Source organism: Sander vitreus, chromosome 5 (assembly GCF_031162955.1).
Source record: "Sander vitreus isolate 19-12246 chromosome 5, sanVit1, whole genome shotgun sequence".
Taxonomy (NCBI): Eukaryota; Metazoa; Chordata; class Actinopteri; order Perciformes; family Percidae; genus Sander; species Sander vitreus.
In genome coordinates, this window is record NC_135859.1 from 34,938,303 (window position 1) to 34,962,932 (window position 24,630).

Genomic DNA, 24,630 nt, shown 5'->3' on the forward strand with positions numbered 1-24,630 from the left:
TGTTTGGGATTGAAAACATTTTTAGATAGCACGAGCATCTGTCTGGCATCTCACCTGCCTGATTGTATCAGGGCGTTTCCTAAGTTCTGGTAAGTCCTCACATATCCTGGCTAGACGAGCTTGCTGAGGCTGCATCTCTGGAACACGCCGACTTATTTGGACTTTAGCTTATTCACTGTGTCCCCCAGAGTTAGATAAGTCCATACATACCCTTCTCATCTCCGTGCGTGTCATAACTCTGTCTGACGCCCCCACCGCTAGCCTAGCTTAGCACAGATCCTGGAGGTAACCGGCTCCATCTAGCCTACTGCTCCCAATAAGTGACTAAATAACGCCAACATGTTCCTATTTACATGTTGTGATTTGTATAGTCACAGCGTGTACAAATAACAAGGTTGCATGAGACACAGCCATCTTCTAACCGTATACAAACTGGGAACTATATTCTCAGAAGGCGAAGCACTGCTACTTCTGCTACTTGGGCGGAGTGATATTACTCCAACTCTGAGCGAACTCCCACGGGGCTTCTCAGGTGCTGCGAGCAAAATATATGCATTTCTCTATTTATTCGGACTGCGTTTCATCCCTGAGGCCTTCTTCAAAATCAAGAATCCGCCCAGCAGTGTGTTATTTTTCTACATTATAAGTAGCTCTGTTGCAGAAAAGACTGCGGAGACAGAGCAACAACTAGTTGGAACTGTTACTGAAAGTAATGCGTGACTACAATGCAATAAAGGCGGAGGAAAACAGATTGAGAGTCAGAAAGATATCCATCGATAGTCAGTCCAGGACGTTGCAGCGTGTTTTTTTTCTTCTTCCGGGGAACGGTCACGTGATAGGGCCGTCAAGAACGAACGCCGGCGTTCTGCGTCGTCGTCATTTCCAAAGGTCTCCGTTTGTGTCCGTCCAGACTACAAAACAACCCCGGAGTTTTCACACCAAATCGAGGGCAGCAGTGTTTCCAAATGTCTCCGTTTTAGGGGCTCGGAAACACAGCAGTAGTGTGGACGCGAGGGGTGAACGTAGCAAAAGATATATGTTTTTAAGACCACAACGTAGCAGTGTAGACGTAGACTGAGTTTGTGGCTGATTCCCTGGATCCCGTGATCTCAGCGATGCACATGACAACGTCCTCATTGTTTGCATTGTCAAATGGGGAATTGGTGTTTGCTGAATCCAGGACTGACTTTAGTCTCAATAGAAACCAATTCAATCCATTTTTAATAGAATAAACGCCGACCTGTCTGTGACCCTGTTGGCACACAGCAGCTGCTGTGTGACGTTTGGTTGCAGCAAACTCGCTCAAATCTGTTTAGTTCAGTTAGACAATGTGTAACATTATGGACTCTGTGAATCCACAAAGCAGGGAGATGGAATTAAGAGAAAGTCAAAACAATGAGTGGGATAATAGCAGTTGGATTTAAAGGAAATGAAAGCACATTGACCGAGTTTGAGTTCCCTGTTTTTCAAATTGTTTCTGTTCTGTCCTTGGGCGGATGCTGTTACTCTTCATGTGGCTCTCTGTTGGCGTTTTTTTTTTTTTTTTTTTGGCCTTCGTCTCTCTGAGCGTCATTAAAGCTATACAAAAAAACTCAATGCAGAAAGAAACATTGTAGAAGACTGAGAATGTGAGGGATCCAACTGTTCGCTGGAAAAAATGTTACTCGCATTGTCAGAATAATAAGTAGCCTTCACTTTTGTGTGCTTACATGTGTACTTTACTTTAAGTTTGTTCTTTTGCTGTTATTCAATTGAATGCTTTTTATATCTGCACATATGAACTTATAAATGCATATACAGGCTCTATATGTTAGCGTGGGTAGAAGCTTCTTTGTATTTTGGTTTTATTAAATTAAAGACGATACTTTAATGCTTTTTAATATAATCATTTTAAGGCTGCAACTTTTTCATATATATATATTAGGGCTGTCAAAATAACGTGTTCATTTTGATTAATTAATCTGAGAACAAATAACGCGTTAAAAAAAATAAGGCAGATTAATCCATTCCATATTGAGGTTTGACCCGGAGCCGTTCTAGCCCCATTGGACTGTAAAATGAAGGACGGAGACGAGAATGTTTGGCCTGGATTATTAATTGGAACATTTACTTCATCATAAATCTTCATCCTGCCAACCCTGGCTACCGAAATCTGGTGCCACTGATATGTCTGCACTTCTCTCTGATGCTCTGAAACACAAACACCGCTGCACATGACGCTAGTTAACACTATACTCGACAGCAGCTAACGTTAGCCTACCGCTAGCTAGTTAACACTATACTCGACAGCAGCTAACGTTAGCCTACCGCTAGCTAGTTAACACTATACTCGACAGCAGCTAACGTTAGCCTACCGCTAGCTAGTTAACACTATACTCAACAGCAGCTAACGTTAGCCTACCGCTAGCTAGTTAACACTATACTCGACAGCAGCTAACGTTAGCCTACCGCTAGCTAGTAGCTGGATTAAACACGGTTAAAATGCTGACAGCTAACGCTAAACGGTGTAAAGCGTGACTGTGTTTTACTGTAGAGGATTCAACACCGGGATGTAACAATCTGCAGCTGCCGTCGGAGAAACAACACAGACGGTGCGTTCAATGAAACTGGTAAACTACAGCCTCGTGGTGCATTTGAAGTTATTGTAAATGTCCTTTTCCCATCTGATGGTTCAACAGCAATTTACTAGTGAAATTAGTTATTGTTATTGTTATACATTATTATTAAACATTTAATTTTGACCATATGGCCTTAGCAATAAACAAGCCGTTCTTTAATGTCACCAACTGTTGTTTAGTACCTTTTTTTTTCTTTTCTTTTTTTACTTTCTTAAAAAGTATCGGTTCAGGCACCATTAATTATGTATGTGATTCATTTCGATTAATTAATCACAGAGTATGTAATTAATTAGATTACATTTTTTAATCGATTGACAGCCCTAATATATATATATATATATCTATATATTATATATCTAATTATATATCTAATGATATCATAATGCGTAAGTGCTTGAAAACCAAACATCAGCTAAATACTGTTGTTTATTGTATTTAAACCTAAATGTAATGGCCGGTGTTAACGTCAGTTGTTTGCTCTCTAAAATGTCAGAAAATGGTGAAAAATGTGGATCAGTGTTTCCCAAAAAGCCCAAGATGACGTCCTCAAATGTCTCGTTTTGTCCCCAACTCAAAGATATTCGGTTTCCTGTCCCTGAGGAGAGAAGAAACTAGAACATACTCACATTTAACAAGCTGACATCAGAGAATTTTTACCTTTTGTTTTCATAAAAAATGACTCAAACAGATTCATTGATTATCAAAACATTTGGCGATTAATTTACCTAACAACTGATCGATTCATCTTTGCAGCTCTAGATCATTCAGCTATTTTTATTCCAGTTGAATAACACGTATCTACAGAACGGGCCAAACATCTCCAATGAAACCCTCCCGTTGTCCTCCGGTCAGATCTGACCCATTTTCAAAAAGTTTCTATATCAGAAATGTGGGTTTCTTTTAACCAAATTTGAAAACAAAATGACGTGGATGGTTCCATACAATGCTCAACACGAGTTAAATAAATGATCAGTTCACTACTTTCTTTATTATTTGGGTGTTTTATTCAACTTCATAGCATGTTGAAAATTGATAAAAGAACGTTGAAAAACGTAGGAAGAAAATGTCAAAAAAGCAGAAAAGAGTGACAAAAACATCGGAAAAAGTGACAAAAACATCGGAAAAAGTGATAAAAACTTCGAAAAAAAGTGATAAAAACATGGGAAAAGCTTAAAAAAAACATTAAAAAAGCGCAGAAAAATATTGACAGAAACTTCGAAAAAAGTGACAAAAGTGTCAAAAGACGACCAAAACATTTTGTGTACATTTTGACCCAGAAAAACAACACAAGGGTTAAATTGGCAGGAAACGAATACGAGGTAGCTTTCATTTTCAAAGCAGTATCAAAGGTAGGGAAGTTCACTAAAAGTTTAACGGCTTTTAGAATGTGAACTAAAAGAGGAAGTGGCCGACCTCTGACCACAGTAGGGGTGTAAATCACAAGTTGTATCACAGTAGGATATCATATTGATTCTCTAGACACTAAAATTTACTGATATCTGTTACGACACAATATCAATTTGATCCATTTCAGGGGCCTGCGATCAATACGAGCCGATATCATTAACGCCTATTCAACACAATCAGTTCCATTTCTAGCAACTCAAAAAAATAAACCAACTAAAATAGGATTTGTCCGTTTTATAACGCTGCTCTTCCAGGCATTTAAAGTAACAACAAACTATTCTTTTTAGTAAAAAGAGTAAATATGACGCGGGGAATCTAAAATAAGGGGGCATATACGTAGACACATCGTCTATATGTATCGCTATTTTCACTCTGCATCGTATCATAATATCAGATCGTGGTGGATCTTTGAATCGATACATCGATCCACAGCGATGTGTCGTCCCCCCGATTAATTGTGCAGCCCTACTTGTATATCACGATATCTCCATATATGATTTCATCAGGATATGATTCCATAGACAGTAAATGATCATATTGAATTATTGCCCAGCCCTATTTCAAAGCAGAATCAAAGGTAGGGAAGTTCACTAAAAGTCTAACAGCTTTCAGTATGTGAACTAAAAGAGGAAGTGGCCAAGCCTGATCTGACGACCTGTGACTAGAGGGTCATTTGATAAGTTGTGGGGCGCGCTAATACGGGGGCGTGGTGTACCCAGGGCACGGAGGCTAGAAAGTGAACCCCCCACCCGCGCTCGTCCTCCGCTCTGGGCCAGGAGCCCACATGCCCCTCTGGTGTGCTGCTGCTGACAGCGAGCCAGGCTGATTATGTGCTCATTACGCCAGCCACAGAGAGAGAGAGAGAGAGAGAGAGAGAGAGAGAGAGGGGGGGAGGCAGGCTGGCTCCCCCAGGCCTGCAGGCTCCCCAGGCCCCCAACGCTGCACTAATGAGAGCAGGGGGAGCGGATGGGCACACACTGGGGGGCCGGGGATTACTGCCCAGAGAGAGAGAGAGACACCAGCAGGGACTCCTGAAGCAGACCTGGACTTCTGCTACTAACGGTTACTTTCACTGTCTGTTAATCTGTCCATTATTTTCTGGATTCATCGATTAGTTTGGCCTATAAAATGTGGATCAGTGTTTCCCAAAAAGTCCAAGATGACGTCCTCAAATGTCTTGTTTTGTCCCCAACTCAAAGATATTCAGTTTCCTGTCCCAGAGGAGAGAAGAAACTAGAACATATTCACATTTAACAAGCTGACATCAGAGAAGTTTTAATCTTCTTTTCAGAAAAAGAGACTCAAATCGATTATTAAAATAGTTGCCGATTAATTAAGGAGTTTTATATCCAGTAATCTGCGTCCTTAACACTTAAAACACATATCACATGACCATTTTAGTATACCGGCCATGCGTGTGTCGGTGTGAACAGGAAGCAGCATCAATACTCTGCTAGAGCTGCAAAGATGAATCGGTTAGTTGTCAACTATTAAATTAATCGCCAGCTATTTTGATAATCGATTAATCGTTTGAGTCATTTTTTTAATGAAAAAAAGGTAAAAATTCTCTGATGTCAGCTTGTTAAATGTGAATATGTTCTAGTGTCTTCTCTCCTCTGTGACAGTAAACTGAATATCTTTGAGTTGTGGACAAAACGAGACATTTGAGGACGTCATCTTGGACTTTTTGGGAAACACTGATCCACATTTTTTCACCATTTTCTGACAATTTAGAGAGCAAACAACTAATCCATTTATCGAGCAAATAATCGACAGATGAATCGCCGATGAAAACAGTCGTTAGTTGCAGCCCTAGATGATATCATGTCTATTATTTCTGCGTTGGTGATTTGACATTTCTGCTAATTCTTGTTTTCCGTGTGGAACAAGAATTCGAGGATGTTTAATAGAAATCAGAGCGTTTGGTAGATACCAAAGTCCAGGGAAAGATCATCCTGTTGGCTGTGCAGATTGGGTCCGTACGGCCTGTATGCTAATGGGAGCCGGCGCCGGCCTGAGAGCCTCAATTATTCAACAGACAGGTTTGTTTAGCATTCAGGCTGTATTGCTTTTGGTAGGAATGGTGGTGGTGGGAGCACTGGGAAGAAGGGAACAAGCTTTTCTGTGAACGTGCCGCACCCCAGCATCAATACACACACACACACACACACACACACACACACACACACACACACACACACACACACACACATGAAGTACAGCACCCCAAAACCGCCAAAAAGACCCCTGTGTTCAGAGGGGCTGCCTCTTCATGAATAAAACATCAAAGGCACTGCAGGGCCAGGTGATGCAGTATGGATAACATGTCAGCCATCAGGAGTGAGAGGAGAGGAGAGGAAACAAGAGGAGAGGAAACAAGAGGAGAGGTTTTCAAAGTCTCTTTATTGGACAGTCAATGCACATTCAATCCTAAAGGAAAGAAAGCAAAGGAAAGAAGAGAGGGGAGGAAACGAGAGGAGATGAGATAAGATGATAGAGAAGAGGACAAAAGAGCAGAGGAAAAGAAAGGACAGAAAAGGAGAGAGAGGACATGAGAGGAAAAGGAAAGGAGACAAGAGGACACGAAGAGAAAGGAGAGGGGAGGGGAAAGTGGAGGAGAGAGGAAACGGGAGAGGAGAAGAAAGGAAACAAGACGCTGTCTGAATCCTGTGCGTGACTTATGGTTCTGCAGATGCTCCACGCAGAGCTTTCTCCGTAGCCTACGTAAGCGGCCTGAAGTTTATACTTGTGCGTTTGGTGTGTGTGTCGATCTCTTTAAGAGAATAGCAGGGCCGGCGTGTGTGTGTGTGTGTGTTTGTGTGTGTGTGTGTGTGTGTGTGTGTGTGGGGGGGGGGAGTGTGTGGTAGAGTGAGTGAGAGAGTGACGTGATTAGTAGACATGACTCTAGAGTCATAGTGAGAGAAACAAAGAGTCTCCCCTGTTCTTTCTGACCACGGTGGGAAATCTGGAGCAGGAGAAGTTAACCCTCTCCTTGATTTCATGTTTATGGAGAAGGAGAACCAGGAAATGAGTCGGGGGAAATGCAACGCTACAAAGCCACGGCTGAGCGACGTGTAGTTAAATTTTTTGAGAGGCGCACGTCAGGCTACGGCATTGGGTCGGTATCTCCATGTACCTACATACGTACCCACGACGTAGATTTAACGCAGAAGCATGAATCCGCCTAAACACTCAGCTGATAATGATGTCGAGGCTGCGGACTTCCCTCTCTGAGCTCCCTCAGTCACTCGCGCTACTTGCGGAGCTGTGACTCTCTGAGGTGGAACTGACCTGGGGTGTCTGTCCCTCCGTTACTTATCAGATCACGGCACACTCAGCGCTCAAATATGGGCTGATCTCCACTCGACAGGCGCCCAAGAATCACTTCTTTGTTTCAATATTGTATCAGCATCTGGAGTAATCAAGGCATCAGGGGACTGCCAGCGTGTCATAGGTCACTTAGTCACAGATTTTGTTTAAGTGAATTGAAGTGGTTAAGGTCTAGAGCAGCGTTCCAGAGATGCCGTTTGTCTCTCTGCATGTGTCCGGTGCAATTTTTATCTCTCAGGAGACTATACGACACTTGAAGTTGTAGGGCTGGGACGATATGCTTTTGTCCCCATTCGATTCTTTAATGATAAATGGGCGCCGATTGGATTTGTGTTGAGTATTGGGATTGTCTTTTACTTCTTTAACCCTCTGAGGGCGAAGGACGCGCCAGAGAGTCCAGCGATGTTTGGACAACAAACATTATTCAAAAAGCCACTTTTGTGAACCTAAGACTTTGGTAAACTCATTTCAAGCAACAAAACAATTTATCGACATGAGTGAAGGTTTGTTTTCATCTTCATGAGATTTGAGGAATTCCCCAAAAAAAACGAGCATTAACTTTTTCGGCTTTAGGGTCAAATGATCTCTTTACACATTGCTCTTGGACAACTTTGGGCCTCACTATACAGCAAGCTGGAGCAAATCCACATTGAAATCAAATCCAGAAAGTGGGGATGGATCGGTCATACACTTAGGAAGGATCCGAGGAACATAGCAAGACAAGCTCTGGACTATAATCCCCAAGACAAGAGGAAGCTAGGGAGACCTAAATCCAACTGGAGGCGGTCCACGCTTGATGAACTGAACAAGACGGGGACCTCATGGCAAGAAGAAAAGACCTTAGGGCAGAGGAGAGCGATGTGGAGATCCATGGTGGACGCCCTATGCTCCCAAGGGGGCCAAGAGGATTAAATGGAGAAAAAAAAATGCAGCAAGCTGAGTTTGTTCTGAACAAGTTGATATGCAACACACTGGGATCAGGTTATATGGAAATACCCTTTAAAAGGAGAATTTAAGATGTGTAAAAATCGAGAAAATGCCCTTAGACCTCAGAGGGTTAACAACAACTAAAGTTGAATAAAACACTTCTAGAGACGATATATCATGAGACATTTCTAAAAAGAATGCTCATCACGTCAGTCAGTCAATAAGTCTGACATTTATTTAATTCGTAAAGAAGAACATAACGTGGATTTTCAGCATTTTCTGCTTTCGCTCTATTTTGCTGGAAACGGATATGATGTGGTTGCTGTCGACGGTACCACATAAAGTCAAATATTTAGGTGAATCATTGGTAAAAACCTAATTCAAAAGTATCGATTCTGGGGAAAAGAATCTGTTAAAGCTACACTGAGTAAGGATTTATCCCATCTAGCGGTGAAATTATATATGTGAACCAACTGAATATTACTTTCTAGCCCTCCCTCCTACGGTGGCCGAACCCAAAATGATCTCTTAGTATCTCCATCGTTTACACGCAGCTGTTCTAGCCACTGCAGTGTTAACTTTGGTCTTGTTGCTTTGCCTGTCACGTTGTCATTTTAATTCTCTTTTTCGCTTCCCTGGCGAGTAATCTCCCCCTGGCATTCGTCACGGTGCCAATAGGCGTAAGAGGGCGAAATGCGGAGGCATGTCCCTCTTTGGTTAATGTATTATAAAGATGGAGGTATGTCTCTCTTTGGCTAATGTATTATAAAGATGGAGGTATGTCCCTCTTTGGTTAATGTATTATAAAGATGGAGGTATGGCCCTCTTTGGTTAATGTATTATAAAAATGGAGGTATGGCCCTCTTTGGCTGATGTATTATAAAGATGGAGGCATGTCCCTCTTTGGTTAATGTATTATAAAGATGGAGGTATGGCCCTCTTTGGCTAATGTATTATAAAAATGGAGGTATGGCCCTCTTTGGTTGATGTATTATAAAGATGGAGGTATGGCCCTCTTTGGCTAATGTATTATAAAAGATGGAGGTATGTCCCTCTTTGGTTAATGTATTATAAAGATGGAGGTATGTCCCTCTTTGGTTAATGTATCATAAAAATGGAGGTATGTCCCTCTTTGGTTAATGTATCATAAAGATGGAGGTATGTCTCTCTTTGGCTAATGTATTATAAAGATGGAGGTATGTCCCTCTTTGGTTAATGTATTATAAAAATGGAGGTATGGCCCTCTTTGGCTGATGTATTATAAAGATGGAGGTATGTCCCTCTTTGGTTAATGTATTATAAAAATGGAGGTATGGCCCTCTTTGGTTAATGTATTATAAAGATGGAGGCATGTCCCTCTTTGGTTAATGTATTATAAAGATGGAGGTATGTCCCTCTTTGGCTGATGTATTATAAAGATGGAGGTACGTCCTCCCTCTTTGGCTGATGTATTTTAAAGATGGAGGCGCTACATGGCGGCCGTCATTCCAGCGAATGATTCTGAATGGCAGATTCTACGCTTACGAGAATACTTTGATTAGTTGGTGGAAGTAATTACACATGAATGAGGACATATTTGTGAAAGAACAAAGTTTTTTTTTTGCTAAGAATCAACTCAACAGAATTACACAATGTAGGTTTAAAAATCGTGGCAAAAAAATAATCACGATACATATGTGAATCGATTTGTTTCCCACCCCTATTAGGTTGAGATATTAACTGAAAATCTTTCCCGAAGAGATAAATATGCTTGCTTTTTGACCCATTTTCTTTCAACGGAGCTTTGAGTGGGCGTCCGGTGAGATTCTCTCGTTTTGCATTCGGCAGTGAACAACCGGGATCCATCATGAAATCAAAGGCTTTGGGAGGACTGAACTGAATACTGATCTGAGGTCTGCAGCCCTGCTGGGCCACTGCAGAGGCTAGATCCTCTTCAGAAAATAGGAAACGAGGAACCAGCACTTTGAGTCTGAAGTAAAGAGATTTAGGAGCGCAGAATGAGTTTGTGAAATTACACAAGATGTCGTTTATCAGAGGCAGACTTACCAGACAACCTGTCAGTTTACAAAGTATTTCCCTCTGAAGTTCATCCATATCCCGTGCTGATTTTGTCAAAAAACACTAAGTATATTTAATGATCACTGGGGATATTGTAGAGCTGCAAAGATTCGATCCATCCATCGATTCATTGTCAACTATTAAATGAATCGCTTAAACTATTTTGACAATCGATTCATCGGTTTGGGTAAAAACATGTCTCTGATGTTCTAGTTTCGTCTCTCCTCTGTGACAGAAAACTATCTTTGAGTATATTTGAGGACCTCATCTTGGGCTTTGGGAAACACTGATCCACATTTTTCACAATTTTCTGACCTTTGATAGAACTAGGGCTGCACAATTAATCGCAATCTTATCGAAATCGCAATATGAACTAGTGCAATATCCAAATCGCAGGGGGGCGCAATAATTGTTAACGGCAAAATATGTGTCAAACCATTCTAAAATAAAGTATAGTGGTGCTGCAGAGACGTCCCTGCCTACAGTCCTATCCTACAGACTAATGACAACATCTTTGTTTGGTACAGATTTTCTTTTAAATATTTTTCAATGAGAATAATGATACAAAAACGATCATTCCCTCCAATATCGTGGATCATATTGCAATATCAGTCAAAATAATGGCAATTAGATATTTTCCTAATATCGTGCAGCCCTACCAACAACTGATCTATTAATCCAGAAAATAATCAACCATGAAAACAGTCCTTGGTTGCAGCCCTAGGATATGACGCTGCTCTGCGCTGCATTGTTTTAAACTACAATATTTCTCCCATCAACCCCTTTTTTTTTTTTAAAGGCGATGACCAGATGCAAAGCACACATTGTCTGTGATGGATGAATGGCAGAGTTTGGGATTTTTTATTTTTTTTTTAAAGACATACGACACGGTCAGTCCCCTCTCACGTCCGCTTCCTGTTGGCGTTGACAAACACAAGGCTTGGATTTCTCAGCATGCCAGGCATTCTTTTCAGCCCCGTCTTTCCTGGAGTTTTTGAAAGGCCTCCGAAGCCTCCCACCCAGAATCACCGAGCATAAAGACACACAAAGCTGCGGGGTTATTCAGTTTGTTCTAAGCTCTCTTCCCCATCGGCTGTTTGCCTAGTAATTCAATTCAGATGTGCAGGATCCAAAAACATGTTTGCTTGAATGAAATCCACCCCTCCACCCACACTGACCAAGGACTGTGCTTTTCTTAGCGCCGTTCCAAGTTGGACAGCAAGGCGAGGTACTGCCACCTCGGCCCTTTTTAAGCTTCAAACCCTCTTAAGAGACAGACATCTTTTTCTCTGCACTGGCTCAGCCCCCTTTTTTAAACCTTCCTCTTACTACGTCCCAATTCATCAAACGTCCAGTTTATCAAACCAATGTTTACACCTTATCTATTTATTACTGAGGCTGCTAACTTCTCAGGAATGTGCAATACCTTATCCTTATCTCTTATCTCTAATGTGCATTATCTACTGCTGGGACCGTTTCACTTCTTGCTCTACTTAAATGCCTTTTTTCCCCCATGTTTAGTGTTTTTTATTGTGTTTTTTTAATACTCGGGGAGTACCAACATCATTTCTTTGTAATGAATCAGAATACTTTATCGATCCCGCTCAGGGAAATTGTTTAGTTGCAGTTGCTAACAGTCAACTTTAAGGTAAAATAAGAGCGAGTCAATAAGTGTATAAACAGTGTTTCCTCTATGTTGATTTTGTAGTGGCGGCCCACCGTGGCACAAATTCTGCCGCCACGGTATCAGAAAAAGGGCAGACGCACAATGTAGTCGCGGTTGCCTTTTAAATGATCCTGCCGACATAATGCATAATGTTGGCTGCCGCTCACATTGCAATTTAACAACTAGTAGAACTATTCAGAGGTTATTGGGCCCGTCCAGTTTAACAACTAGTAGAACTATTCAGAGGTTGTTGGGCCCGTCCAGTTTAACTCCACATACTGTTATGTTGATGGAGTTTGTTGCCAAAACGTTCGCTTTCTTCGACTATTAAACAAACAGCGCCACCAAAACCGTCACCGCGGTGGCCCTGTTCTAATTGGACAACGTTCAACTTGTCAGTTCTGTCAGCTCATCGTCCTGATATCTGTTCGGACAGACCTGCCCCCACTGCTTAAAAAAAATCCTAAAGGAAACACTGGTATACAGCAACATAAAGTAACATAGCTACAGTAAGAAATAAAAACGTTAAGTAAAAGCAAAGTGAAATTAGGGTAAAAAAGATAATGGTTCTGAAACAATGGATTGTACAAATGCTATTGTAGTGCATTGTGAAAAGACTGTCAAACAATACTGTCAGACGGTTGTGCCATGACAGGAAAGCTTCCTGCTGTATGGCTTATGTCCAATGCGCTCTAACCAAGGACGTAACTTTGGGTTCAACATTGGGGGGGGGTTGAGATCTCCACTTTTGAGCAAAATTGAAATTTTGAGCGTGTCAAAGACTTAATGTTCTGCATTCTGGTACATGTTTCTGCAACAGTTTGTGCTTTTTCTGCATCAAGTTATGGTGCAAATGTCTTTTTCTTATTTATGTAAAGGTAGTTATTATTAAGTATTCTGGGAGTCGGGAGGGGAGATGGGGGTTGCACTGGCCAGTTTTCCCCCCCTCCACCCCGCCTATGTCTCTAACACCAGTTCTGGGTGTTTAATACTCGCTAGCGGAGAAGTACGCACCACTGCAGGCCTGTTTGCAACAAGCACGTCTATGTAAAGAGCACGGATTCCGTCTGTCGATGTAGATACCATCTGGTTCCAGGTTGCCCTTTATCCGTCCTATCGCGTAGATGTTGTTTATATTTAAAACACGGCTCGTGTTCCTCGCGGTTTCCTTATTACACTCTGCTTGTTGGATGGTGAAAGCAGACGTATGGAGCTCTCATGGGCTGGAGGAATATTCCCTCCACACATGAAGCGAGTGAAAGAAGGCATTGATGTGTCCCTGTTTGGTTTTAACTCATGATTGAGCCATTAGTCTGGCTTTTTATTTAATTTTTGTGATTCCACAAAACCACACGTTATTCTCTTCAGATCTCTGCAGGGCGTTATACATTTGAATTTGATCAGAAAACGACGCTGATTTTGATCGGTTCCACACCGAAATGTGATTTAAGGAGAGGGAGTTGCTTGATGAAGTAGCCATGTTTTATTCCTAACCTAACGGAGACACTCTGGCAGGTAGGATTCAGGTCCGAATAGTTTTGCATATGTGCAACCTGCGTTCTCCATCTCTTTCCTCTCTCCACATTTTGGGTTCGGGGCTGCAGAACTGAAAAGGCAGCCCCCCCCCTCCCCCCACCGAGGTTGAAACTAGTGCCTTCAAACTTAGAAAAATATGTGTAGAGCACACGATTGGTGTATTCCAGGATATGAATAATTAATAAGTGTCATTTCAAATTCTCACTGAAGTGCTTTCCAAAAAATGTGTTGGCACCAGGGTCTAGAGGTCTCAAACAGCCCTCACAATATAGGGAGAAAAAATCCAGGCACATTGTACATTAAGTAGAACAACAAAGCACAACTCAAATATACATGACATGTGGGAGTTGGGATTTTCGAGCCAGCAGGTCAACACTATTTCTGCCGCGAAAGCTTCATCAAAGCCTGTTTTCTCTGTGTTGGGTGAAACCGTGTTTCTCTGCGCGTCGTCGTCATGACCTTATGCGCTCTTTAAGTCTGGAGAAACTAAAAAAATAAAAAATAAAGTCCAGAGCAAAGAGATCTTAATATAGCCGTGTTTAAACACCAGTAAATATTTTCCCTCACTCCGTCTGGCATTAGCAGAATCAAAGTGTGCTTTACACACGGGAGGAAGGAAAAAAACACCACTTTGCTACAGATTCAAAAAGGGAGGAAAAGGTTGGCCCTTTTCTTTTTCTTTTTTAAAAAATGGGCAGAGGAAAAAAAATAAAAAAATAAAAGCAAAAGATTTGGAACAATTCTTAGCAGCGTGAAGCAAGAGAGTGCACGGACGTCTCAATGCAAACCTTGTTCCTCGGCAGACCACGTTGGAGAGGTTGAGAAGGGGGTGTGAGGAGGAGGAGGGATATTGAAGAAAGGTTAGCCTGGAGGAACAAGACTCCTTTCTCCCCCCCGCTCCCTCCCTCCCTCCTTCCCCCTCCCTCCCCTTGACCCTCCCATGTGACAAGTTGAGCCAACAAGTGCTCCATTGAGCCGGGCAGCCAGGGGAAATGACTGCGAGACGGAGCGCTGCCTAATGAAAGTAGAGACGCGGGTTATTATTATTGTCTTCATCGTGTTGGTCGTAGCAGTGATGGGGGGTTTGGGGGAGTCTGTGCGTCGGCATTTTGGGCCGCAACTAGCTGATTATTTTACAGATTTAATCTGTGGGTTGTTTGTTGGATTCATCGATTAGTTGTTTGGTCTATAAAAATGTCAAAAAATGGGCTCAGTTGGTAGAGCAGGCGCCCATATATAGAGGTTTACTCCTCGACGCAGCGGCCGCGGCGTCGACTCCGACCTGCGGCCCTTTGCTGCATGTCATTCCCCCTCTCTCTCCCCCTTTCATGTCTTCAGCTGTCCTGTCAATAAAGGCCTAAAAATGCCCAAAAAATAATCTTTGAAAAAAAAAAAAGCCCAAGATGATGTCCCCAACTCAAAGATATTCAGTTTACTGTCACAGAGGAGAGAAGAAACTACAACATATTCACATCTAACAAGCTGACATCAGAGAACATTTTCACTCAAACCGATTTAGTTTTAGTTACTATTAAAAGTAAAAGTACTCTATTTTAGAAAGTGTAAAGGATCCAACCAGTTGTGTGTTTAATGGTCTGATCATCTCAGCTGGACTTGTAGGCCGTCATATTGTTGACTAGTTTACTTTATAATAAAACATCAGATTTTATAAACTACATGTGTTCTGTGTGCAGCAATCTTAATGTGTAAAGTAACTAGTAATTAAAGCTGTAACAGAGTAATGTAGTGGAGTAAAAAGTACAATATTTCTCTCTTAAATGTAGCGGAGTAGAAGTAGAAAGTGGCCTGAAAAGAAAAGACTCAAGTAAAGTACAAGTACCTCAACATATGTACTTAAGTACAGTAGATAGATAGATAGATAGATAGATAGATAGATAGATACTTTATTGATCCCCAAGGGGAAATTCAAGGTCCCAGTAGCTTAAAGACATCACACACAAGATACACATACATCATAAACAGGATGATAAAATAACAAATCCACATGAATAATATGGACAATAAAAGAAAAGACACTAAAATAAAAAAATCCACATGAACGTACTACTTGAGTAGTAGTACCACCAGTGCTCTGGATTTCCTGTTCTTTCCCACTTTATCTAAAGTTACACAGTGTTTTTCTAACTGTAATAGTTAGGGTGGTCTGCAGTGTAACGTGGTGGTGTAATCCACCCAATGGGCGTCTGCTTCTTCTTCCCCATCAAGTGACTTCCGTGAGACACAGTGGGATGATGATGTCTCCACTTGTTTACGGCTGTCCAGTTTACCTTCGGCTGCTTGTGTTGGTCTGTGGCTCCGTGGTGTGACTTTTGGACTGCGTGGCTCTGTTGTTTTTCTTCTCAGATTGAACAAACAGTTCTCGGCTTAAACAGCCGTAATGGTCTTGGCATGTGTCAGCAGGGCTTTTTAGTGTTCCTTGGGGCCGGTCCAGATTGCATCACAGGGCCGGTCACACGCACACAGCACACAGTCTGATGTGATGTTTACCGGAGAGGGCATTCACACATGATGCCCTCTCCTTACACCGTGTGTTTCTTTTGAACAATGGGCAACAGAGTTGTGGTCTACACTGAGGGATAGTTATAAGCTCGTTTTTTTTTTTTTTAGCCACAAGCATGATAGCTTTCATTGTTTTCCCGAGGTTTGAGGAAGACTTAAAGCTGCTTTATGCTTCTGCGTCAACGCCACGCCGTAGCCACGCCGTCGCTCCTACGGCGTCGTGACCCTTTCAGAGTTCTGCGTCGGGGTTGCTTTGCATCGCGGTGCATCTCACCGCCATAACGCTAGGGGGGCGATAAGTCTGAGGTTATTTGCGAGGTGCCTGCCAGCCAGTTTATGTTATGTTAGCAAGCTAACTTTAGCACAACTGCCCACAAAGTACTGCTTGCTGGCCAAGTGCTAATTTCAAAACGTTACTGACATATATAGACACTTTACAAACAGATAACCCCCTCAATATGTCTGAGTTTATTTGAAAAGCTGATGTCAGTGAACTAGCATGTTGCTACTCCCCACAGTAGGCTGCTTGAAACACCGACTATCAACACACAGGACCAGCTGACCAATCACAGTCCTTGCGGTCAAAGTTACACATTTTTGGAGGTGCACGTCGAGCTCCGACACAGAGGGGTCTGCTGGGGTACACCGTTGATTCGACGCAGAAGCATCAAACAGCCTTTAGGGGCATGTATTTGGTGGGGGGGCTTAGGTGTTTCTTGCCTCAAGAGAATGTGACGTATACGAACAAAGACATGCGCAATTGTACATCATTTTGGACCGTTATTATCACCACGTGTGTGTCTAAAACGTTAATGATACGAGCAGATGATGAATAAATAACAATCAAAATGTGCTAAATACAAAAGTCTAAGTTAGATCTAAGAAAAGTCATGTAGTTCGTTTTGATGCTCACACAGATTTAACATTCATTTGGCCTTGGCGTAGATGGATAACATTCCCTCTTTCTCCTTTAACATTCAAATATTCTGGGAAAAAGAATTTACATTATCAGTGTCCTAACATCATATTTGTTTTGTTTTTATGATTACTTGTCCTTTTCTCTCCTCTTTTTCTTTCCTCTGTCCCTTTTTTATTTATTTATATGTAAACACTATATGTTTTTATGTTTCTCTCTTCATGTATTGTTGAATAGTTGCAGGGAAGCCAACATGCCGAGCCCCCCCCCCCCCCAGACATATTTGAACTTTTGAAAAAAGAAACTTTCAAAAACATTTTAAACATAATTTGGCGGCCCCCCTGCATTTACTCTGAGGACCCCCTAGGGGTCACAGACCCCTTTTTGAATATCTCTGTCTTGAAAGAATCATTGTTTGGTGTTTTTCAACATGTGCTAGGTAACTCAAATCCAACTGTTGTCAATGTTATGTGTCAGACACGTGTTGCACGTTGCTCACTTCTTGCTCCTAACTGCCATGTGTGTGTTTGTCTGTGTTTTTGTCTTCACCAACAGTCCAATAAGGTCCCCGTGGTGCAGCACGCCCACCACGTCCACCCTCTGACGCCCCTCATCACCTACAGCAATGAACACTTCTCCCCCGGCACGCCACCGTCACACCTCTCCCCAGAGATCCTCGACCCAAAGACAGGTAATGGCTCGGATCCACTTCACTGCACACTGTACATCTCAGAGCAGTGGTTCTCAAATGGGGGTACGTGTACCCCTAGGGGTACTTTGGAGGACTGCAGGGGGTACGGGAGCGCTTTTAAAAAAAAGGTTTTTGTCGCTTTTTGTCACTATTTTCGACCTCTTCTTTCCTTCTTTCCTTCGTTCCTTCTTTCCTTCCTTCCTTTTGTTTGTCGAAGTTTTTTTTCGCTTTTTTTCAAAAAACAATTCCGCCTTTTTCAAGGTTTTTGTCACTTTTTTCGACGTTTGTCTTCCTTCTTTCTACTGTGTTTTTTTTTTTTACAAGTCTGTCGCTTTTTGCGAAGTTTTTGATACTATTTTCCACCTATTCTTGCCTTACTTCCTTCTTTCCACCGACTCCAGTTTTTGTTGCCTTTTTTCATCAGCGTTTAAATGTTTTTCAGTCACATGGCTGCTGTTTGGTAGATCTATCGCTGGTCAGAGGTACTAAAACACAATTCAAAAGGGGTACATTATTGAAAACGTTTGAGAACCACTGTTCTCAGTGTAACTGTGTTTTGTTTTTTACAGCCTAGGCCCTATTTTCCCATCTTTTTATGTCTAATGGGAATAACAATCTTTGTCCAGTATTAAGCCCCCAGCACAAGCTGTTAGGCGTGCACGATTCAGAAACTTTCACGATTGGATTTTTAGGCTCAAGATTCAATTCATAATCGATTCTCGATTCAAAAAACGATTCACAGTATGTAAATGTAGTTACTTTTTCCATGTGATTGCAGTGGACATACAATTACATTTTTTATTTTTATTTTATTAAAAAATATGAATCGATTTTGAATCGGTAGAGCTTGAATCGCTTTTTTGTCAATATACATACTTAGTTTCCGTCCACTAAAAGTTCTGTTTTTGCCACCAACAGGCTCAGATTATTATTCTAAGTGTCTGACAACATTATGAAAAAGATCCTTTTTGTTTAACATGAAACAGCCCCGAAAATCCCCATCACCAAACCCACCAGACTCCATGTAAATAAACAGTGATTTTATCATTGTAAAACACACTTCATTCAAAGTCAACAGAAACTAAATAAAACTATCAAAAGCCGTCTTGGTTCGTCTTTCCACTGTTCCAACAATCACCACTCTGGTTTGGTTGAAATAAACCCTTTTCACCCATTTACATGTGGAAATATGCTGGCTCTATACACGCTAAAATGGCTGTTTATTTAAATGGAGTCTGGTGGGTTTGGTGTTCAGCCTGGTTTACAGGTGCTGCAGTTCTCGCAGGACCAATTTAAAAGATGTTTTCTTCACATTAGTCACTCAGACACCATAGTATTGGAAAATGACCTTTCAAATTACCTTCCGAAGTGAAATTCCACATACAGACTGTCAGTAATCTCGACAGGTGGCTGTAAAAGCTACATTTTGTCAAAGCATCAGTTAAGATGAATTCAAATAGTAACCAACGTGACCAAGCTGAGAAGAAATATTGAATCATCCGCAGAAAGCAGGAGGCAGACACTGTGACGTGCACCAACAAACGCACGCTTGACAGGGTCACGACGTCTGAAAAGGAAACTGTTTCTGTTTGAAACGTACAGAGCAAGTTTCTATGGACATTTTGTTACTTTTTTTCACCTTGAAAACTCAGTATTGTAATCCCCAGAGTGAAAGGATGAAACTACAAACTTTATACAGCGACCCTTTCAACCCTAGAGTACGGAGTACCAAGAGTACAGCGATTGTTGTCTTTTGAGTTTCTGAAATGTATTCTTTCCTATTTTATGTTCCTCTTTTTTTGTAATAAATGTCAATTTGAAAATGATTTTGGGTATGAGAAAGGGCCGATTTAACAATCAGTGATTTTTGGACACGGGGGTGGAATAATAAGTTTAACCTTTGGACCATGCGTCATCCTCCAAAACTGAAAATCAACACTTTTTCTGGCGTCTTTGTCTCTTTTTTTCGATTTTAGCCGCTTTTTTTTCAATGTTTTTGGCGCTTTTTTAAAATATATTACTTTCACTACCATGTATGAACACCACCACCAACTTATATAGTTTTATACTTATTTTTGGAATTCATGGTCAATAAACCTCCTTTTTAGGGAATTGTACCTAATTCTTTAGTTAAAAAAGCAGGAATTATGAATTATATAGACTAATATTAAAGGAAGGATAATCAAAGAAGGGTATATGTCAACGTTCAGTCCGGTTCAGTTTCGAAACATTTCGTTTTTAGTTATTTACATTATTATTCATGCATTTTGTTTTATTTGTTGTCTGCTGTTTCTGTTCTTTACATATTTGAAATAAAACCTCCTCAGTTAATCAATCAATCAAAGATGATGGTAAATATTGTTTTCAGTAAGTCCTCTATGTAAGAAGCTGCATTTTTTTTTTTTTAAAGCTGCTTTCTTCCGTCTCTCCCCCCGCAGGTATTCCTCGGACCCCTCACCCGTCAGAGCTCTCTCCGTACTACCCGCTATCTCCCGGCGCGGTCGGATCCATCGCACACCCTCTGGGCTGGTTCATGCAGCAGTAAGTCACGCTTATAGTCAGCTGTCCACTCAGCCAGATTGTAATTGTAATGCATTTCTTTGAACAGGGACAGTGTACAAACATACATGAATAGATGTCTTGTGCCAGGTTGCTAGTTTCCGCCCGTAGTCCCTGGGCAAGTAGATGGTGCAATGAAATACAGACAAAGTATTTACAGCTCAACATATACAATACAGATGCATAAAGTCATACAAATCTACAGACATTATTGTCCCCCTGTCCCACCCCATCTAGAGCTAAAACTAGACTGCAGGTGCACCGTATCGGAACAAAAATAAATGGGAACATTTGAGTTCAGCGGGAGGAATTTTTGTGAACATTTATGGCTTTTGGTACGGCTCTCGTAATCAATCGCAACGCTGCTGTTCCACAGGCAGAGGGTTGGAGGTGATGAGTGGAGGATTAGTGCTGCTGGGTTAGCTGTCAGCAGCACACTGTCTCTGTCTGTCTCCGTCTGTCTCTCTCTGTCTCTCTCTGTCTCCTTCTGTCTCTCTCTGTCTCCTTCTGTCTCTCTCTGTCTCCGTCTGGCTCTCTCTGTCTCTCTCTGTCTCCGTCTGTCTCTCTCTGTCTCTCTGTCTCCTTCTGTCTCTCTCTGTCTCCTTCTGTCTCTCTCTGTCTCTCTCTGTCTCCTTCTGTCTCCGTCTGTCTCTCTCTGTCTCCTTCTGTCTCTCTCTGTCTCCTTCTGTCTCTCTCTGTCGCTCTCTGTCTCCTTCTGTCTCTCTCTGTCTCCTTCTGTCTCCGTCTGTCTGTCTCTGTCTCCTTCTGTCTCTCTCTGTCTCCGTCTGTCGCTGTCTCTCTCTGTCTCCGTCTGTCTCTCTCTGTCTCCTTCTGTCTTCATCTGTCTCTGTCTGTCTCTCTGTCTCCGTCTGTCTCTCTGTCTCCTTCTCTCCGTCTATCTCCGTCTGTCTCCTTCTGTCTCCGTCTGTCTCTCTGTCTCTGTCTGTCTCCGTCTGTCTCTCTGTCTCCGTCTGTCTGTCTCCCTGTCAATTTAGTTCCTTTTTTTTTTTTCCATTTTCAATTTGCTTTATTGACATGACAAAATCAATACATCTGTGTTGCCAAAGCATATAAACAAACAAACAAACAAACAACAATAACAAGGAGTACATACATCTGATATAATAATAATGATAATAATGATAGAAGTAAACCAGATAATCACTGTCTTGTCTCCCTCCGTCTCTCAGGCAGGGCCAGCCCATGTACTCCATCCCTCCGGGGGGATTCCGTCACCCCTACCCAGCGCTGGCGATGAATGCATCCATGTCCAGGTGAGCAGATCATGTTCGGCCACTCCCCCCCCCCTCCCAAAGGGAGACATGTAATATCTGCTGCTGCTATGATATGCTGTAATCATGTTTCTCCTGCTTTCTGCGCCAGCCTTTTTAAACACTAAAAGAAATGGCTGCTGTGCATTTTTTAAACCTCCATTGTTTGCATTGTTAAATAGCGTTGGTACAAAATATCGATACGGCAATATATTGTTTTCCTTCTTCGTGCGCTACGATAATCAATACCCTGGTGCCAAATATGGATATTTTAATGAATAAAGGCCCTCTAAATAGGGCTGGGTATCAATCAAAGGTTTTCCAATATGGGTACTGATACCAACACAGTGACTTTGATACCGGGTCCTAAACGATAGTTTTTTCGATAGCAATTTTATAAAACAAAAAGAAATTACAACATTACACATTACAGCACAAATCTTTTTATTTTTCAGCTTCTACTACGTGAGTACGGCTCTGTGTCTCTACGACGTGTAACGTTACACAGCCAATCACAGACATTATTAGATCTTGGCAGAAGCACGCTGCGTGCTTATTGGCTCACCGATGCTGATGAGATTTACTCCTTAGGTATTGAAAGTGGGTATTGAATGGCGAGGCATCTTTCGACCCTTGAGAGGCAATTTGGCCGGTGCCTAAAAAGTATTGAATTCGGTACCCAGCCCTAGTGCTGAATAGATTTCCCTGCTCCCAGCGTCGCTGCTTCATGGCTCCTCGAGGCGGCGCTCAACACATAAACGAGGGAAAGTTGAACAGAAGTTAACGAGTCGAGAGGAAGAGGTTTCCAACGGGATGGCGGACAGCAGTTTGAGGAAAATAACAGACGCCCCAGCTACGTTTAAAGTGCTCATATTATGCTTTTTGGCGTTTCCCCTTTCCTTTATTGTGTTATATATCTTATATTTTTTTTGTGCATGTTATAGGTTTACAAAGTGAAAAAGCCCCCCCCAAAGGGACTTACCATCTCCAACAGAAAACACTGTTCACAAACTGCTCCAAACAGCTCTATTGTAGTCCAGCCTTTACTTCAGAGACAAACGTGCATCTGAGTTATCTCGAGACACTTTACAGATAGAGTAGGTCTAGACCACACTCTGTAATTTACAAAGCCCCAGCTATTACAGTGATTGCCTCAAGAGCAAATATTAGCAGTAGCTAATGCGACAGTGGCGAGGAAAAACTCCCTTTTAGGAAGAAACCTCGGACAGACCCAGACTCTTGGTAGGCGGTGTCTCTAGTCCTTACCTAGGTACTGTCAGGGCACGCCCTCATACTCTGCTTCTGACTGGCTAGTAGTCCTTACCTAGGTACTGTCAGGGCACGCCCTCATACTCTGCTTCTGACTGGCTAGTAGTCCTTACCTAGGTACTGTCAGGGCACGCCCTCATACTCTGCTTCTGACTGGCTAGTAGTCCTTACCTAGGTACTGTCAGGGCACGCCCTCATACTCTGCTTCTGACTGGCTAGTAGTCCTTACCTAGGTACTGTCAGGGCACGCCCTCATACTCTGCTTCTGACTGGCTAGTAGTCCTTACTTAGCTACTGAGCATGTGCGACTTCCAACAAAGATGTTACAGCAGTGAGAGGTCTCACTCTGTAGCTAAAACAGAGAGCTCAACACACAGGGTGAAAGGAGGAGCTGCAGCAATGTGCAGTACAACAAAAATTTGGTGTTTTTTTTGAAAATTAAACCATGTAAACCTATTCTGATATAACCTCTAAATACAATTATGAAAATGAGCATAATGTGAGCACTTTAAGTCTAAAAGTCTGAACCCATAGTTGATCTATAGTTGTGTCATTTTAATTTACAGACTGAAAACCTTCACTTAAGCTTCTCACAGGCATTTTATATTCATATTTAGACCGATACCGTGATGGATCTTTATAGGATTGTCAGGCAATATATTGATTATCGCAGACTTGCTGCATCGTGATGTTATCGGTGAGGTCCTCTGTGGTTTCCACCCCCTGTTGTTAAAATGTGTTGGCAACATTTTTATAGAAAAATCTTCTTCTTTTTTGAATAACACACTTTCGACTTCTGACAAAATTGTCAGATCATGAACAGGCAGCGGCGTCGGGAGCACGAAGGGATCCGAGGTTTAAGTCCATCGCAGCACAAGTTCAGCTTGTTAAATAGTGCGAAGGTGTTATTGGCATTCAGCACTCCTCTCCAGTCTTTTCTCCTGGAGCGAAACTTCTGTGGTCAGGGCAATGTTCTGAGAACGAACACACACACACACACACACACACACACACACACGGCAGAGATGAAAGGGCTGAGAATCGATAACGACAAATCAAAGCTCATCTGAACCTGCATGTCCAATCAGACTAAACTCTCTGACCCTCTTCTTTTTTCTATATTGGGCAGATTTGTAGCGAGCCTTCCGGTGTTGGTACGAGATGAAATATTCAGAAGCGTCTCTGTGATCAATAGGATGTGCAGCACCGTCCTTAGACGGACTCACAACAATCACAGCACACCTCACAGAAGCTTTTTTTCACACTTGTTAATGCGTCAGATTTGGTGCAAGCTAAATGCCGCACCAACTTCAATATTTAGCTGTCCTTAACTTTGTCTGCATTTGTTCATCTAAAAGATATCACTTTAAAGTGTCCATATTATAAAAAAAAATCACCTTTTCTGGGATTTGGGGAGTTATTTAGTGTCTCTGGTGCTTCCACACGCATACACACTTTGAAAAAAAAACCTCCATGCTGTTCTGAGTGAGATACGGTTTCTGAATGTGTCCTGCCTTCAGTCTCTGGGTCAGCTGGTCAACATCTGCACGGCTTTCTACGTCACTAGCCGAGACGAGGGGGCTAGGGGGCTAACCGTTAGCAAGCTAGCGCTAGCATGCTAGTTCGTTCTCAATGGCAAAACACTGCTACAACACACACAAATTCCCCCTAATCTACAAAATAAATTGTATAGAACTACTTAATGTCCCTGTTCTGCAGGTATTCAACACAAAGGTGGAAGTACGCCCTCGTTTAGAAGAAGTCTCCCAGCTAATCCTGCCTTGTACTACTGAAGTTGGAGAAACAGCTAGCTAGCTCATGTAGGCCTTACCTAGCTACTGAGCATGTGCGACTGCCAACAA

General features: G+C 42.0%; 1 protein-coding gene across 2 annotated transcripts in view; it reads left to right on the plus strand.

The window, feature by feature from the left end:
* The window catches only part of tcf7l1b (transcription factor 7 like 1b), a 71,404-nt gene that overhangs the window by 37,812 nt on the left and 8,962 nt on the right, over positions 1 to 24,630 (plus strand). For both annotated transcript variants that reach the window (XM_078251648.1, XM_078251649.1), the window contains exons 5-7: positions 17,534 to 17,669; positions 20,108 to 20,210; positions 21,419 to 21,502. In XM_078251648.1, coding sequence (XP_078107774.1) covers positions 17,534 to 17,669; positions 20,108 to 20,210; positions 21,419 to 21,502 — 323 coding nt within the window. The remainder of the gene's footprint in view (positions 1 to 17,533; positions 17,670 to 20,107; positions 20,211 to 21,418; positions 21,503 to 24,630) is intronic.